This window comes from Amphiura filiformis, chromosome 9, assembly GCF_039555335.1.
Source record: "Amphiura filiformis chromosome 9, Afil_fr2py, whole genome shotgun sequence".
Taxonomy (NCBI): domain Eukaryota; kingdom Metazoa; phylum Echinodermata; class Ophiuroidea; order Amphilepidida; family Amphiuridae; genus Amphiura; species Amphiura filiformis.
Genome location: NC_092636.1, coordinates 41,651,900 through 41,671,136, shown reverse-complemented (window position 1 = coordinate 41,671,136; position 19,237 = coordinate 41,651,900). Strand labels below are relative to the sequence as shown.

Genomic DNA, 19,237 nt, shown 5'->3' with positions numbered 1-19,237 from the left:
TATCAGGGACTTGGTGGCTTCAAATGTGATGCGATCAAGCAAAATGAGTCGGAAGTCGGGAATATTGATTTTGAGATATAATCAATAAAAGTATTCAACTTCCTTTGTATTTCATTGTTCTGAGCAACACTAAAATGGCCATACCTCTGGAAATCATAAGTCTAATTATGATGGGGTTTTCAGCAAAATAAAGCTCAGAGAATGGCTCATATAATGAAAACTCAATTTTGATCGACATGAGACTCGATCATTTTACTTGATCGCATCATATATGTTTAGCAGGGTCAGGGAATGTTTGATACATAGGTTATCGTGACCATAGGCCTTCTAAGGCCTATGTCGTGACAGATAGAATATAGAATAGGATGAACAGAGTATTTGAACTTCAGTTTAGTCCAGTTGCATTGCCATATGAGGTGATAAACTACAGAGGCCTTGTGAATTTCTTACATTGAAGAACTGATATGTGGGGAAGAGGGGGCATTTGCCAAAAATATTTTTCTTGTCCCCAAGTTCCCCTCCCCCCTCCGTAAAAACCAAAATCACAAAAAATTTAACTTTTTGCGGCAATTGGTTGATTCCCCTCCCCCCAAAAATTCACTTTTCCCCCCATGCCCCCTGAAAAACTCCCTGGCGCCGCCACTGCATGGGGTGGCGTACCGTAGCCATGAATTTTTAATATTTTTAATAATTTAAATATCAGGCTGTCAGTATATGGGAGGGGGGACTTCTCACTGGGAGGGCAACTGCCCCCCTTGGCTACACCACTGGCATACCATATTCTTTTCAGGTCTTTTATAGTCATATGTTTCATATTATTAAGGCGCTTCACTTTTAATGCATTTTCACAGCTTCCACATCCTAGTAAAAAGAATATGAAATTCCTAGTTGCTTTCCATGAAGATTCACAAATAAGATAAATAAAGTTTTAAAATATCTTTTAGAATCTTATAAATTTGCACAAAATAATATTTTTAATGCATCCTGGGAAGCATTACCTCAAAGTCAAATGATTGTGCACAAATTTGACTTGTAATGTCGATCATTTTTGAAATGTTGCCCGATTTAGTCTTAAAAATCCTGGCAGGAAAAATGTGGGTTTTCAAAAACGTCATTGTCAACTTGTATGACCAACATAGCATATTAGGTGAACTTGTAACCTCTGATCAGCATTGCCGAAACCTGCGATTTAGTCGCCCAATTGGGTAACTTTTGAAGATTTTCACCACAACTATTGACAATTTCCTGGCCCATAGACACAAAGATATGAAAGAATTGGTGACTTTTCGACATCAGCTCCGGCGACTTTCAGGAGTTTCAAATCCTATAGAAACCAATGGTCGAGAGAAAAAATTGGGTGACTTTTGACCAAAAATTGGGCAACTATTGACCAGCGATTCAGGATGAACATTTTTGGCAACCCTGTCGCTGATTATTTTGAATTGTGTGATTTGTTGATAGACATACAGTATGATGATTTTGAGTCAAGTGACGTAGGCCTTTTTCTTAAAGGATTTGGCAAAGGAAACACAACCATCAGGATTTGTCAAAAACTTCCTTGATGTAATCATAAATACCGGTGTGTGTTACTGGGATGAATGAATTGGGCTATTCCATTTAAAATTCATATGCCCTCTGTGGAAGATGTTTGAAATATCTTCCACAGGGGGAGTATGAATTTCAGATTGAATGAACATATTACATATTATGCAGCTCCAATTGAATTTCATACACCTGTGCAAGATTCAAACTGAATCTTCTCCCAAAAAATGTAACACAGGGGGCATGAATTTCAGACAGAATGAACACATTATGCAACTCCAATTGAATTTCTTACACCCTCTGAGCAGGATTCAACCTGAATCTTCCACAGAGGGAGGATGAATTTCATATAGGCATAGAGTTAGTAAATGTGCTTCCATTTGAAATTCGCACTCCCTAAGTGGAAGATTTTTTTCCTAACATATTTTCCAAGGGGAGTGTGAATATTAAATGGAAAAGTGCAAAAGTTTGCCTGCTATCTCTAAATCCAAATATATAAAATATCTAAGTTGTGAAAACAAGTAATGTTTCAATATATATATATGTGCTGAATAATGGTGCATTTAGACTAATTCCCCAGGGGTGCACATCATGTTCTGTATCAACTCACATCACAGAGTTTGATGTTTTTCCAACATTGGGTGGGGTCTTTGAAATCTGCTGTAGTTGCTAGGCAAGTTTATTTCACTAAAGACTTTAACAACGCTTTTGTTGCATACACTGCTCACAATATTGGTATATCCAGTGGCATAGCTAGTGGGGCGCCGGGTAACACAACAGACTTAATTTTGGCACATTTAAGCATTAATATTGCAAATTTTTGCTCGCTTCATGCATTAGTCAAAATATACCCCAAATATTTTCTTTGGCTGGTATATCACTTGAAAAACATCAACTGAATTAACGCCAAATTTAAATTGGCCAATATCCCTGACCTAATCACAATTAACAAGAACTCAATTGTTGGTAATAAGGAAATTGTGGGTTTTTTCGGTCGGTAATTTGTTCATTAACAAGTTTGTTTCCAAACACCCCCCTTCCGAAAACCTAGGTATAACAATTAAAGGACAATGTGTAAATCATTATAAAGGAGTCAAACAAACAGCTAGGTCTGTTTTAACCTTAACATATAGCATGAATCTCATCTGTTTTTTTTGCTATCTTTAAAATCATTTTCAATATGTCAAGAAATGAAGTACTTCCTGTCAATCATTGCTGACAATAAAAATGAACAATCATCGTATATGTTACTTGAAATGTGACATTAATTTGCTTGTCTGTTGGATGATTATATGGGTGTAGCCAATCAAGTCATCGGGTCACGGGACGGGGCACCACAAGTTTGCGAAGAAATTTATCATCTTAATTGAATATGATTGGTGCTTTGACTTTGTTCTTACTTGTTTTGGATTTGGGAGGAAATATATTTGTCCAATATATGTTTGTAATAATTATGTGATAGTACAACATTTGAGGGTCAAGTTTACAATACAAGTTCACTTTTTACTTGCTTCTGAGTCTGTGTGACTAAACTTGATTGTCACTAGCATGTCTTATTATATTTTTACTCTCAAGACAATTCAGAGAGGACAACTACTAATGTTTCAACCAGTCCCCCTGCATGATTAGGCTCTTTTTAAATAATAATGCTCAAAATAATAATAATTCAATCATAATTTAAGTGTTTTTCTTTCATCTTCCTTTTGATTCATTTATTTAGAGAGATTTGTTTGGATTTCCTCAAGTCTGGGGTCATAAAGTACACTTCTATTGGGTAAATTACTGAGGTGGATTAAGGGTATAAATTTGAGTTGGAATCATAAGATAGAGTTGAATCTACGGGCAAACAAGCAGGAATCGCCCATGGATTAGTCAAGAAAAGTATTTCCACTGCTGCTATAGACTAATAAAACAGGTGGAATAACCCTGACAAAAATTTCAACGAAAAAAGATGATTTGATCGAAATTGAAAAGGAACTTTTATCTCAATTTACGTTGACATCTTAAGGAGTAATTTGACAGTAATGGTGAGGTATCAACTTTTACCCATAAATCACAGGCATAGGAATAGTATATACACATATCAAAGGTGTAAAACTATTGATGTTTCCTTGTTGTCAGAATATGAAAATGTCTTGAAAGTATCAAAGAGTTCTTCACCTCTGCATTTCATATTATTTGACTTTGCATGCACAAGAATGATCCATACATACCCTTTTTGGTTACAGATAGTCCAAATGGTCATTAATTTTGAAACCCAATAACTTTGTTATAAACCCTAATCCATAACCCTAACCCTAGCCTATATCCTAACCTCTAATCCTAACCCTAACCCAAACAAACAACCCTAACACTCTAACCCCCTAACCTAATCTGTAATCCTAACCTAACTGTAACTCTAACCCTAATCCTAACCTAAAATGCCCTAAACCCTAACCCTTTTCAGACTAATGACCCTTGGGACTAACAGACTGTTTCTCCTTTTTCAAACAAAACTTGTCACACAGTGGAAAACACCATCTTTCAAGATCAGTACAAACATGTGGCATTTTCATTGACTGATGATTTCTTAAGCCGGATATTAAGAAGGTTTTTGATAAGTAAAACAAGGAGTTGCACTTATGTCTTGAAAATTATGTCGAAAGTTGTCATTTACATCAACTACACACAATGCTATTGATGTGTATTTCCACATGATATCAATTTCCCAGAAATACTATGATCTCTTTGCAATGCGTCAACTTTTGACCTAAAGCCCACTGTCACCAACGATTGGCTCAAAGTTCTGAACGCCTCCAAAACAACTGCATTCATAAGGAAAGGACGTTGGTGTAGTATCAGGCCCTAAATGGCAATTCCATTTCAAATCCACACTCCCCCTGTGTAAGATTTTGGAAATATCTTCCACAGGGGGAGTATGGATATCAAATGGAATTAACACATTAGGCAGCTCTATTTGCACTTCATACACCCTCTGAGAAAGATTCAACATGAAGCTGTCCAGGCGGCGGATGACATGATCGAGCCGGCAACTCGTGAAACCGCCCCGCCGTATGGCATTTTCCATATACTCGGTTAGTTTTGTGGGGTTCATTATCGAACCCCAACGGTTTTAATTTATATTATTTATCAACATAGGCCTATTTGTTTGTGATATTTCAAGCGTTTTAAAATTTCAAAATAATCCCATTCATTACAACCTGAAAATTTACTGAATTTAGGGAATGCATGTCATCCACCACCTGAAGCTGTCTAATGTGTTCATTCCATTTGAAATTTATATTCCCTCTGCTGAAGATATTTTCCAAATCTTCCACAGGGGAGTGTGGATTTTAAATGGAATAGAGTATCCTCACCTAAATGTGCCAAAATGTGTCCAAAGAGAGGCTACTTTGTAAATGAATTGAGTGAAATTATTTTCTAAGACCACTTCTGAACTATGAAATACCCCCCCCCCCCCTTACATACAAACCAATTTTGGTAAAAAAAAATACACATTTTGTAAGTCCCATACCCTGCAAATCCCACACCCAAAAAAAATAATATCTGGATATAGGCTTGTGATAGAAGGAGTCTGAGATTGACTTGTCATTTCTCAATAAAGCACACAGAAGATAATAACTTACATAACCGTTTCTGTTCAGCGATGAGTTGTTTCTCTAATGCTTCCCGTAACTCGCGTTCTCTGAGGAGTTCCAGCTTCAATTCAGCTGTAACAAAAAGACAAACATTGGACGTGTTAGCATGAGAGTTTTTTTTCATCATTTCTATGATACAGGTTTTCTTTCTGTCTTTGTGATGTGGAAATTGCTTGTTCTCCAGACTCAATGTGACACATCTTTCATGGTGTTTCTAGAAGGTTCCCAGAAGATTTCTTGATTCATTTTAGAGTGGAATTTTGAAAAGCATTGATTTTTCACAAAAATTATGATTTTATGATCAGACTGTCATCTTGAAATCATTTTGTAAATCATAAAATAAGCCCAAGTCTGATTTTCTCTGACAAAAAACACTGATCATACCATACCAGTATGTACTGGACCAGCATTTTGTGATCATGTTTTCCAATCGCTCTATCGTGAAAACCACTAGTAGATGTAACAATCAAACATCGCTAGCATATAACCAGTGTCAAATCGCTCTATACCAACTATTCAAAAGGCAAGTCCATTCCAACTTTGACCACTTAACTGTACTGCTAGGAGTTTTTGCCCAATTGTGACAAATGTGTAAACACCAGTGATTTGTCACTTGATCGACTGCTAGAGTGGTTGCTAGTATGATAAGGGCCAATGTGTGACACTCCAATATAGGCCAACTAATGTGTCATTCTATTTTATGTTTTTCTTTCCTGAAATATTTTCATGATTCAATAACAGCTTAATTTTATGTTCTTTTTAACATTTCAACCATTTCATCAACAAATCTTGCAATATATTTCTTGAATTTACCTCTTTCTAAGTTTGTCTGCTTATCCACTTGTCTGGCATTGTCAGTAGCAACCTTAAGTAAACCCTGGATGTTTGTCAGCAGTGTTTCTATTGATGAAGCACCCTGCGATACCAAAAGCTCTGCTGCCGATGGCCCTCTGTCCAATGTCAAAGTCGGTGTCTGGTGGTGGTGGTGATTGGCTGCGCTGGCTGCAAGACGCTCGAGGGCGCTGTTGGAATGCGTTGTACCTCCTGAGTTGGAAACATCAACAGCTATTTTCCCATCTGTTTAAATTGCATAATATACACAGAATACCGCACCATGTGATATAGGCCTATTTCTCTATGGACACACACACTCAGAAAGCTTAGAGCTCTTCAATTTCAATAATGTTGTTTAAATATTTCATTTGAATGAACACAGCTGCCAACAGCTGTACGCAATCCAACCATGATCGTATTTTAAAATGCACTCCGACGCACAACCTGGCATACTTAATAAAAATTCGAACCAATCAAGAGAGCGTTGGATTCACTTCCTCGTTACGCACACGCGGGTGTTCACCACACGGTGTATGCGGACAATCGTTACACTGTTGGCAACCTCGTCATTCCAATGAAATTTGCACTGTATTGTTTCTGATGTGCCTGATTTTTTGAACACCAAATTATTTCAAATATCACTATTTCTATGCCTGATCTATAAAAGGCAAGATTATTTCTCAAATATGAAAACAATAGCTACTACCAAATAATTAATTTGGCTATAAACTGAATTTGTATTCAAATGGATAAAATATATAGGTTGAATTGAATAAAAAATTTAAACTGATTGACGATTTGACACATTTTCACAAAATGGGTTCCAATAATAAATTCATATATATATATATATATATATATATGACATCTAAAAAGTGCATCCTCATCTAGTATTAAATACATATAAATTGATTACAAATAAATCTCATCAATAGTTAATGCATCTGATACAAGTACACAAATATGACAAGTACTTATCAACATGTAATTCATCAGCTCTATTTACTTATCTATTCATAAATGATATCTCATCATCACTTGTTGAATGTGATGATAACATTGCGCTATTCCAGTTGAAATCCTTACACCCCCTATGGATGACATGCCCTTTAATTGACCACACAAGGGGTATAGATTTCAAATGGAGTTTTCCATTCGGGTAACCCCATTTTGAAATTGGCACACTCCCTGTGTTGGAGATTAAGGTAATGTCATCCAGGGGGGTGTATGTATTTTAACCGGAACAGCCCAGCTTAATTCTATAACACAAACCCCTCACCGTCACACACACAAACACACATTTCCCACTTCTATCTCTTCATCTCCATCTCCCCCACTCTCTCAGTCGCTTTCTCCTGTCTTTCCCCCCGTGGGCAGCCGTCGACGATGTTTGCATAGTGAATAGAGTATTTTGTCGTACATTTTGTTACATTTGTCTGGTTTTCAGCTGCAAAAGGAAGGTATGATCGACAGCGCCTATCTCCGACTGTGACATATTGCCAAGCACAAGGAAACCGAGGTTGATATGCTCTTCTTATTGTCACAGCAAGTCATCGCTATCCATTGCTTTTGCTTTGCTCACTCCGGTGTTATCCCCCGAGGGCGGTTTGTACTTAAACCAACTCGTTTTCTAACAGTTGAAGTGCAAAAAAATAATCTCTCGCAGCAATGGTTCCCGATAGCATTCTGACTCTCTCTCTCTCTTCACAATGTTGGTTTGACAGACTTATCAATATCAATTCTCTGACGATTTCCATTGCTCTTTTGTTCGGTTTCTTAAGCTTCGATAAATAGTGTTTTTAGTGATATGAGATGACATTATTGGCTTTCTTGTTTGTGTCAAATTTTGATGGGGATTGTAATTGCCTTGTCTGCGGGACATTTTATTGTGATGCGGATTCTAAGTCAAGTTTGTTTGTTTCAATGCTTGTTATTAAATAATCTTTAGAATTTGCTTTGATATAGTTTAGAATCCCAATCTTCAATAATTTTTGTTTGATTTCCAGTGCAATGTTTCTAAGCTTAAATTTAGCACTATGAAAACTAAACTTTCATTCATTCATTCATTCATTTATTCATTTATTCATTCATTCATTCATTCATGAAAGAATGAACGAACAAGGAATGAGCAAACAAATATACACACACATTAATTCCCTCCCTGTAGACCTTGTACCTCACATTGAGGCATTGTACCAAAATAATCCAATTGCCAAATTTTGAGGTAAATTGCACAAGCCGTTTTAATATTAGAAGTAAAACTGTGTTTCACAACGGCCCATAGAATGGTATGTGTGGCATATCACATTTGGGGATGAGGCTATCACTTTTTCATTCATAACATCTAAACAGAATATTTTTGTTAGCCCTAAAATTTCACTGGGATTATGAGAAATATATAAGCTTTCTTCTGATGCCAAACTCTCCATTTTGATAGGAAAAAGTGTGGGGGATGAGGCTGTTGATCAGGTCACCCATCTTTAAAAGCTCCTCATAAAAATGAAATCTCATTTGTGTTCATTTTCCTAAAACACTCAAGGAATCCTTCGAACTATCTATTCCTAATAAATAAAATCTAAAATAAAATTTAGTTCTGAAACAAGGAAGATTGAGGGCAGAAATCGGCCCAATCCGGAATTGCCTTAAGGTAGCGTGGATCACTCATCACACCACTATCTCCTTAATGCCTATTCAGGGTGACACAGTATAATAAATTGTCATTTCCTTATATTGGGTACTCCTTTCCTATACTAGTGTCATTCCATAAGGGGAATGAACTCGCACACTCACTCCCTTCCTTGCTGCTGCAATAGGCCACGGTACCTCAAATCCACGCACTTGCTTACTCGCTCGCGTCAATAAGCAGAAAATTACTGCGAAATCATTCCGCACTGCAAGCCGACAAATTGCACACGCATATGAAACAATGCCAATTTCTAGCTCCTACAATTCTGACATCTCGCCCGTAAAGACGCAATAAACCCGACGTGTGTACTTCAATTACATTACAAATCATTTTGCCAATCCAATATCTTTTGTAAGATGACGTAAAAAAAAGTACCAAAGTTGGGAATATATTCAGTCTGCTCTCTGTAGCATTTTGACACCCTCCAGTGCTATAAGTACCCATGGGGGTGCGCGGCCCAAGGAGCCAATTTTGATTGCCGCACACTCTAGAGAGGATATTGGCTATATTGGCTCATACAATTGGCTCACATCCGATAACAGTTAGTGTAGTAATAGGCAGGTGACTTAGTCCAAACAAAATAGTTGATTTTGATCTAAATGCGCTGGTAATCTTGCAGAAAAAGAGGTGCAAATCAGAGCCACTTGGCCAGGCTTCTTGATAACCGTGCAGAAAATTGAATTTGAACATGACAAGGCCATGATTTGATGAAATCTGACCCCGCAACGTAGAAAAAAACGAGGGAAGGGGATAATAAGAACCACAGGGATTTTGACCACAGGCAGGTTTCGTAATCTTTTATTTGTAGAGCTGTTAAATGTTTCAAATTCAGGAAATTGTTGATGATTGGGAATGAAAGCAGAGTGTGGGTACAGTTTAAGCATGATTGCTGTAACTTCACGGAGCAGGAGGATTTGTCCAATTGCATGCCAGGATTTAAATCAAATTGTCATTTTGTTAAAGCTAGACTTTTGGAGAAGACATAAAGTGCAATTTCCGAGTATATGCCCTTGGACTGGTCAAGTTGTTTGAAGTGGAACTGACTTGATCAGGACATTCACCAAGAACCTTTTACTTTCCAAAATGAAAGATATAATTTTACATAACTTAAATATCTCCATGTGGGTGTCAACAGCAGACGACAAGTTTCAAATGTTTTTTTTAATTAAAAAAATTCCAGAATTGTAAATTGTCATGACCATATTTGGAATCAGCATGAAAAATGCATTGAAATGAGTACAAACAAGCCTAGTATTGGTTCAGTAGGTCTTAAGATAGCTCTTGATATTTTGAAAAAATATCTCAAAACTTGGACTTTTTATGTTGAAGCCTATGGCTAGCACACAGAGCTAAACTTTGCCATTTGGCTTATTTTTCATGATTTTGATAATTTCGTGTTGAATCTATGCAAAATTTTGTTGGTCAAGATTTTCTCACATCCATTATCATTCACTCATTACACAAAACAATTAGCACACCTTGGTCATGTAATATACCTCATATGAAAAAATAATGCAATAAATACCATAGTAAACACCATAGCTTGGGAATATTGTGTTTTAATCAATCTGACCCAGTATTAGGGGGGGCAAAGTGAATTTCAGAGTGTTAGAAAATCATTATTCTGAAAAAAGTGTACATTTGGACTAGTAACCTGTAGTTGTAACAACTGCCTTTTTCATTTGGACTTTTCAAACCAGCCAGCTCCCAAACCCAAGGTAAAAAGAAGTACCTGCTGGTATTTGACACAATAGATACTGTCTACATTATAATGTGCAGCAATATTAATGCACACTTACTGAGATGTGAAGTTTTGGAATGATGATTGGTGTTGTTATGTGAATCGTCTCTGGTGCGAGCTTCCTCTCTAGCACGAGCCTCATCCCTAGCGGCTGCCTCCTCCCTGGCACGGGCTTCCTCAAGACTTCTGGCATGAGCTATTGGATTGCATGCAAATAAACAGAAAAAGAAAATACAATACATATATAATCTAACGCTAGTCTATAAAATGGAGGAATGACATAGATGAGGTGACATGTGACTTTGGGCTATTCCAATTGAAATCCATCACCCCCTACAAAAAACATGATCTTAATCAACCACACAGGGATTTCAAATGGGATTATCCAAGGGCAACTCCATTTGTAATCTACACCCCCTGTATTGGGAGATTAAGATCATGTCTTCCACAGCGGGTGCAGGGATTTCAACTAAAATAGACCAAACCAGTTGGTATGGACAGTTGTCATTGTTTGTTGCCTGTCAGAATTTGCGCCCATCCCGTTTTGTTGAGGATCTGCGCTTTTCAAAATTGCACTGTATCAGATAAAGGGCAATATAGGCTATCAAACAACAATGACATGCATGGTCATATGTTGTTCCTCAACCATATCAATCCCTTACCTGAGTTTACTAACATAGCAGTCACCTCATCTAGAGTTTTAGCTACAAGACAAAAAAGAAACCGATTATGATATTCAAGTTTAAATGAAAAAATACGGTTAAGCCATTCATTATTTCATGCTTGAAAATATTAAAGGAGTATTTCATGATCCTAGCATTCTCTTTTTACTACATATTTCAGTAGATATCTATTAAAAAAAGCTTATTCCAAAAATTTCAGTTGATTCTGATTTTGCGTTTACAAGTTATGCATGATTATGTGTATACACACTGCTCCATAGACAATGTGTTGTAATTTCGTTCTGGTATACCAGAACGTAATTCAAATTTCATGATATTTTTGCTAAACGACTTAATCTGCAAGAAATATTTTATACATAAACATTATGTAGCCAGAGGATTCCAGTGGTATAAAAATCTCAACTTTTTTTGAAAGAAGTGGGAGGATGATGCTGTGGATCACAAAATGCCCTTTAAAGAGCATATTTCAAGCAATTCAACATGCTAGGCCTTTTTATAAAGTTTACTCAAACATAGCTGAAAACCTGGGATTTACAGTTGCAAAACTATCATAATTAAACTTTATCAAAATCTTGCTACCTCACCAATTAATAGATGAAATTGGGTTACAAAGCAAAATGCTTTATATGCCAAAATATCACCAAAATATATCTGTGATAAATGAAGCAGTGTGTATAATATATAGATCAGGGCCGTAGCAATGTTGAAAAATGTGGGGCGGCCACCACAGATATGGGGCGGCCAAATTACAAATATATGCCCAAATTGATATAAAGATATAAAGAAAAACATAACAAATTTCTCAAAAAGTGGGGCGGCCATGGTATCCCCGGCCGCCCCCCCCCCCACTTGCTACGGCCCTGCTATAGATTGTAATAGATTTTAACATGTGTAAAAATGTGATAGGCTTCCCAGGTCTACCAGCTAGGCCTATGATGTTTACCTAATTGGAATGGTTTGCACAGTTTACCTAAACTGTGTTCCATGGCAGCCATGGCTTCGCGGTGTCTCTTCTCGCTATCTCGTCGCTCCACAATGTCTTCGTGGGTTAACTCGCGAGGCGGCGAATCACGCGCTGATCCGGAGCCATCCGATCCGTCTGATCTTGGCGAGGCGCTGATGTCCGACCCGGGCGTGTCTCCGCTGAGTGACGAAGCTTTGCCATTAGGGCTGCCCAGGTTACTGCTGGAATGGTAATTCTCTGATGCGGCTGCTGCGGCTGCTGCCATTGTGATTGCGTTGGCTTGACTTGTTGCCATGGCTTGGGATGTTGCCAGGAGGGCAGGGTGGGTTGTGAGGAGGTATGGGGAGGTTCCCAATCGGCCATCAAATCCATTGAAATGGGGCAGACCCATACTCTTGAGGCTTGCCAATGTTCCTGTGATGAAAACAAAACATATAAAAACAATAAGTTAGCAGTCATTGAATTACTGTCAAGACACAACTGCACATCTGATCCCCTGATCACTGATCAGTGGAGGCGCCAGGAATTGTTTTCAGTAGGGGGCATGGGGGGGGGGTAAAGTGAATTTCAGGGGGGGGGGCAAAATCAACAAATTTTGTGCAAAATTATTGCAAAAGTGGAAATTTCATAATTTTAGGTTTTTACTGGAGGGGACAAGAGTTCTGACAAAAACATATCCCTCCTCCAGTAATTTGCTATATAGCAACAATATATACTGCCCTCTAAATCACATCTCATCTAAAAAAAAAGATGAGAATGTTGGGCCTATATAACACTTTACATACAAATAAAGATTCAAAATGAACTTTGATCACACACTTACAATTCAAAGATGTCCAACCAATTTATACATCAAAATATTCATTTGTCATACAATAATTGTAATGCTTGACCATATACCTTGATATCTTATATTTTAGCGACAAATGACTTGCCGTGCTCGATTGCGTCACATATGTATACGACAAGACTTGTTAACATTGGACTCTGTACGTACATTACATGTAGTATAGAGTCAAGTGTGTCTACTTCATCATTCTTTACGGGTTAATATATAACTCAAATAATATCAAATGGATACATACTAAATGGATTTCTTGCTCTGTGGTATTTGCACACGAGCGAAAAATAACGAGTGGACACTCCATCATGTGATATACATTTAGACTTTTCAACTCAAAATTAACATTAAGAAATGAAAAAATCTCATCCCAATTTTCTAAGACATTATGGTGTATTAAATTACCAAAAGATCCAACATTGTGAAGCTTAGGTCAAAAAGCTTGATATTTCTTAAAGTTTTGCTTAACTTATTCCAATGTAGTCATCATCAACCGATTTTTTTTGTGCTCTTGGATGAAGTAACTCATCTACCAAGGCAAGGTTCTTCAAACCTATTAAGTTAGCATGTTCATAGAATGACCTTTGCATGTTTGGTACACAACCACATACTCCACAACTTGAGGTGAAAGTTTGAGCTATGATCATTGAATGCAAGTTTGAACTATGCCATTAGAAATGAGAGTATTTTGGCTTGGTGTATAAGTCGTCTGCTTCAAAATGACAGTTAGCCTGCTGAACTAATGGGTATGACCAATCAAATTGAGTCATGCCACTTGTCTGCTAAAACCAAAGTCAAGATCTTTCTTAATCATTTCTTCCAAGCTTTAATAGACTGGTATATTTTAGAAGCTTTCAAATACCATCTTAATTTTTAAAATAAAAATTCAATTTTATGCAAAAAAATATGTATCAATTTCATTTGATTCTATAAATAATTGCAATTTTCCAAATTAGTTCTACCGATATGTGCCCGGTTTTTTCCACTCACTCTGGACAACAATGGACTCATCCCAGTGGCATAGTTCCATAACCTCAATTAAACAATCATAGTGCAAAATTTGACCTCAAGTTGCAGAGTACGAGTTTTTGTACCCAAATTTTCAAAGGTCATTCAAAGAATGTACAGATGTATTAGAGTTGAAGAACTGTGTCCTGATAGATGAGTATGTCCTAGTGACTTCTCACAAATCTTCTTGTCCATTTGCAATTAAATTAGCTTTAATGATTAACCCAAGACACTATGTAACTCACTCTTATGATGACATGATTGCAATATCTATCACCTCTCTTATTGTCTACTGGATGATGATGATGCGCCTCACTGACGGACTGACATAGATGTTTCTTATTATGTCTTGAGTAAACAACATTTATGATAAATAACTTGTCTCCAGGATGAACCTTCTTCATGTGTTGTATGTGCAGGGTGTGTGAGGGGGTACAACACCTTGGACGTGTGCATGTGGAGTATATGTGGAGTGGCTCCGGAACCGGTGACTATGGACAAGTATCAAAGCCCCCCCCCCCCACCCCAATAATTTGGGCCAGGCCCCCCTATATTTAAAATCTTCCTGTGCCTCTGAAATGTGTATTTGAGTATCTGTACTGTTCACTAAACTATGCTTAGTTTTAATATACACATTTAACATTAGACCTGAAATAAATATTTGTATCATCTTGAAGAAATATTCAAAACGCTTTAGATCAGGCCTTCTCAACTAGTTTATTTGAAGCGCCAACTGGAAAATATCTGTGATCATGAAGTGCCAAAATGTTTAAGGGCGCCTGAGGACTTTTTGAGTTATAGCGGGGGGTGCATAGCGGTACCCTGGGTAGCGATGAAGTTTTATCGGGGTCCAGGGGCAGCGCCCGACTCATGGATTTTAAGATTTTTAAAGTCCCAGATCGAGTATTTTCACCTCTTTTTGTTCAAGATTTATGTGAAAAAAAATTAAAATTACCGTGCGCCACTTTGTGCGCCACTTCGACTGACTCCAAGCGCCACAAGTGGCATGCGGGCCGCCAGTTGAGAAGGCCTGCTTTAGATCATCATAGCACCACAAATTTGAAATAGAAATGTATGCATATTCCACTTAAGTCCACCACATTTATGTCATTTGTCTCCTCCATTTTTGTCCCAATCGCCTGCTCAAATTTCTTTCCTCCAGCACTTGAGCAGAAACACAATTGGCTATCAAAGCATTCGATTCTAAGCAATATTAATAATCTTTTTTTTTGCAACAAATTCTACTCCTTGATCATGCTGATATCACTAGGATCTGCAACATGCTCATCTACCAGGGCAAAGTTCTTTAACCCAATACATTTGCACATTCATTGAATGACCTTTGAAAATTTGGGTACAAAATCTCATACTCTGCAACTTGAGGTCAAATTTTGTACTAGGAATGTTTAACTGAGGTTATTCAACTATGCCATTAGGATGAGGTTATTGTGGCCCATAGTGTATTGAGGTTTGTGGGGCGTCCGAGTGATGGACATAATGATAACATCGAGGGCCTATGGGGTATGGCTACTACTGTCCACAACATGTCATCGTTTATGTGGATACACATGTCACTTGTCTGCAATATGATGGCTTCAACTGGGTCACAAACAGTCGGATTTGTCATCGAATCAGCTGGGACTTGTAATCCACAAGTCGCTACAAGATTTTTGTTTGTCTGTCTGTCTGTTTACCTGTTTATCTTTCCACCCCCCCCCCCCCCTTCATCTTTACTCTCCCCCTTCATCTTCCGCTCTCGATTTTGTTGCTAAAATACATTTCGGGATATAGTTCAAAAGGATAAACTCCATTTTTATTTTGTTGTTATCAATCATGAAAACATACTGATCTCAGCAACCAATACCAAAGTAGTTCAATTCAATGGAGTTTACAGCGTAGTTTATCAAATGGAACGTAATATGCAGCCAAATGGAAACCTGAATTGAGCCAAATGTATCTACATGTACATTATACCACCAGCCTGATCACATCAAAATTAATTGAAGTCACTATACACTAGCTGCCTTCCCTTCCTCGCTTGATCTCTCACTCACTCGATCATTCACTCGATCATTCAACCGACCTACAAACCATCCAATTAATCAATAAATCAATCAATCATGTTTAACGCATTAATAAAAAAGTTCATGAATAATATATTCAGCATTGATGCTTGACTGAAAAATGTTTTTTTATTATATTTTGTGAAACTGCCCACCCAGCATTAAAATATACGATTCTGCAACCTTTATCACCTCTTCATCTTTTGTTCGGAAATAATTGAGATGATAACAATTACTATTATTCTTAGTATTTATGGATTTGAAGCTCGTTATTAGGTACTTAGAGTTAAATCAAATGATTAATGATAATATATGTCCATTGAGATAAGTCATAATTGTTACTCCTAAATTGAAACTATAATGAGTTTGTACTTTATACCATGTATAATACCAGGATTAGAAAACGAGATCCCACAGATAGAGCACAAAAACACTTAACAAATCCAACAAATTTTAAGGAGTAATTGATTTGCTGGAAATATATAAATCATCCTAGATGATAATGATGTGCTTTACTACAAAAGCTCATCAATTCAAAATTAATACTCTATTTCATCTCCCAGGCCTGGTATTTTCTTAATTAATTTAGAAACATTTCAATGAAACTATCGGAGACCTACTAATAAATAGGCTTATATGCCAATTCCATTGTTCAAAGACAATTAAAATGTTGGTTCCTTTGTTTTTTAAAACAATGCGAGCAGACAATAGTATTACATTAATGAATGATTATCATGTTTGCTATGTTAATTTACATCTGTCACCATAACTTTCAACATAATTATTGATTTTTGAAACAATGCGAGTAGACAATACAATTACATTTTTAATTGAATGATTATCATGTTTGAATGCATCATAACTTTCAAAACTAACAATAATAATAATATATAAAATATATACAAGTACACTATGATGTGGAATGTACCCAAAGGGCTGTACTGTTGAGTTCAGGAAACTCTTATGACAATATCTTCGATGAGAACAATTACAAAATAGAAAACTGACAAAGTTTTGACAAGTGCTTTAGCTTTCAATTGACAATATACATAATACAGATGCACACAATTACTCAATCAAAATATGATGAAAAACTTGAGGCATCTTTGCTCCAATTCTTGTGTGGGAACATCTGCACAGCGTACCTGCAAACTATAATAAAAGGCCTCAAAACATGAATAATTTAACTTTGATTTTCAACTAGACACCTCGAAATGCAACGAAACCAACGCCACTATTGGTGATCGAGCTCATTGAGATCACCGTGCAATGTGATTGGTCGGTCTACACTATTTCGTCATCTGTCTCAGAACTGCATGGAGTCTACCAACCAAATGAGAATAACTAGAAATGTTCCTAGAATCATTTAATTGATGTTTGATACAACCAGTTTTGTTCAAAAGTTATAATTTACCTCCATAAAAGTATATATTATTTTACTTCAAAGTGTTGATATACTCCAAATGGTGTTTGAGAAAACTTGAGAAAATATGTGTAAATTATAGAAATAAAAACTTCTGAATACAGCAGGCAAAGACAAAAAACGGTGTTTCTAGAATTCATTTTCGATACCAACTTCCAAATTCAACCGCTGTAATAAACACATCTTTCAGCACCATCAAAGATTACAGCAGGTAATTCTAAAAAATTGCATGAATTATAAAAACAAATTAATAACAATAATAACAGACTTGAGAAGAAAATTACTGTTCTAATCATTTGAAATTGAAGACAGAAAAAAGGTGACTTGTTGGTTTTTGGTTGGATGTAAGAATATGAATTTGTGAGTGGCTGTCATTAGGGATGGTTTGTTTGTTTATGATGTGTGTCCCCAGGCCTGAGCAGCCCCTAGAGGTCTCACGATTGTTCGCACCTCGACTCATCCGTAAGTGTCAATCCTATTTCAAAACGTCTTGCATTTTCCATGACATAAGCATCAAATTTTGATGGAGTTTTTCTGCGGGGCTCTGATCACGTACTATCACGTAGGTGATCGTAATTAAGTCCTCCGTTCCCAAGACGTGCCACGCCGCTACTGGCAGGCAAGAAAGGAAAAAAACCGAGTGGCATTGGGGGCAGACGGGGAATCAAATGGGGGGAAATATAAGGGGGTAAAATAGTTTGATTGAGTTCTGTCACAAAGCACTGTGCTAGCATATAAATGAAGGAATTATATTGACAACTTATATCTCATTAAAGTCTGCCTCGTCTTCTCTTATCACTCAGCTGATCTCTCTTGCTCTCTCTCTCTCTCTCTCTCTCTCTCTCACTTGCTCTTTCCCTCCCCGTCTCCTCTCTTTTTTTTCTTCAAAAATGTCTACATCATACTTAGCACTACTTTCGGGTTCTGATGCTTTAGTATACTATCCAGAGAGGTTGCGTCCGATTCGCCTCGGCTGGTCGCGCTACACTAAGTCTGTGAGAACCACAGACTGCGTCTACATCACTTTGTTTCTCTCCTCTATAGATAATTAACATATCAAATATTTCTTAACTATACCATGATTACTGATCATCAAAGAAGTATGATCCTTCAAATTTAAATATTCAATATAATTAACATTTTAACTGACTCTGGCTGCTTAAGGTGGCATATACCAGATGAATATGTTCCAAAAAGTTTTCCTTTTTTTTCCCTCAAGCTATATGTGACTCCTCGCCACAACTGAGCCGGATGTTTCATCATCATTTTTGAGATATTCAACCAAAATATTCTGCTTGAAATTAGCTTTAAAATGATGTATATCATGTCTATAGTACTTGACATTTAAGTAGTGAAAAATCAATAAAACAGTCAATAAATCCTTTCTTTCCTATTGTTTATTGTTAAGTTCGATGGAGCATATCTCAATAGTGGCACTGGCGACATCCGGGCTCAGTTGTGGCGAGGAGTCACATATACTAGAGTTTCATCTTTTCATAAATGTCATCCTTTTCAAAGTACATAATATTTTTTCACTTTTTGACAATCCCAGAACATACTGTAAAAATTTGATTATAAGCATGTGCCTATTAACGAGTTGCTTGGACAAGAACAAACTTTTAAGGTAGTTAGTTAAACTTTTTTATTTTTTATATTAATTTATAAATATCTCTGTTATAGATATTTGTATATTAAAAGGAAAAAAAATGAAAAGTTTAACAAACTATCCTAAAAATGAATTCTTGTCCACACAACTCATTAATAAGCACATATGCTTATAATCAAATTTTTACGTTAATCTGTCAATCAGACCA

The 19,237-nt window shown here is 36.8% G+C and overlaps 1 protein-coding gene across 4 annotated transcripts in view; it reads right to left on the bottom strand.

The window, feature by feature from the left end:
- Positions 1 to 19,237, bottom strand: part of LOC140161004 (dachshund homolog 1-like) — a 144,672-nt gene that overhangs the window by 18,156 nt on the left and 107,279 nt on the right. For 2 of the 4 annotated variants that reach the window (XM_072184373.1, XM_072184376.1), the window contains 5 exons: positions 12,068 to 12,502; positions 11,104 to 11,145; positions 10,500 to 10,637; positions 5,994 to 6,257; positions 5,169 to 5,252 (listed from right to left, as the gene is read on the bottom strand). In XM_072184373.1, the coding sequence (XP_072040474.1) occupies positions 5,169 to 5,252; positions 5,994 to 6,257; positions 10,500 to 10,637; positions 11,104 to 11,145; positions 12,068 to 12,502 (963 nt within the window). The remainder of the gene's footprint in view (positions 1 to 5,168; positions 5,253 to 5,993; positions 6,258 to 10,499; positions 10,638 to 11,103; positions 11,146 to 12,067; positions 12,503 to 19,237) is intronic. The other 2 variants (XM_072184374.1, XM_072184375.1) reach the window with 2 other exon arrangements.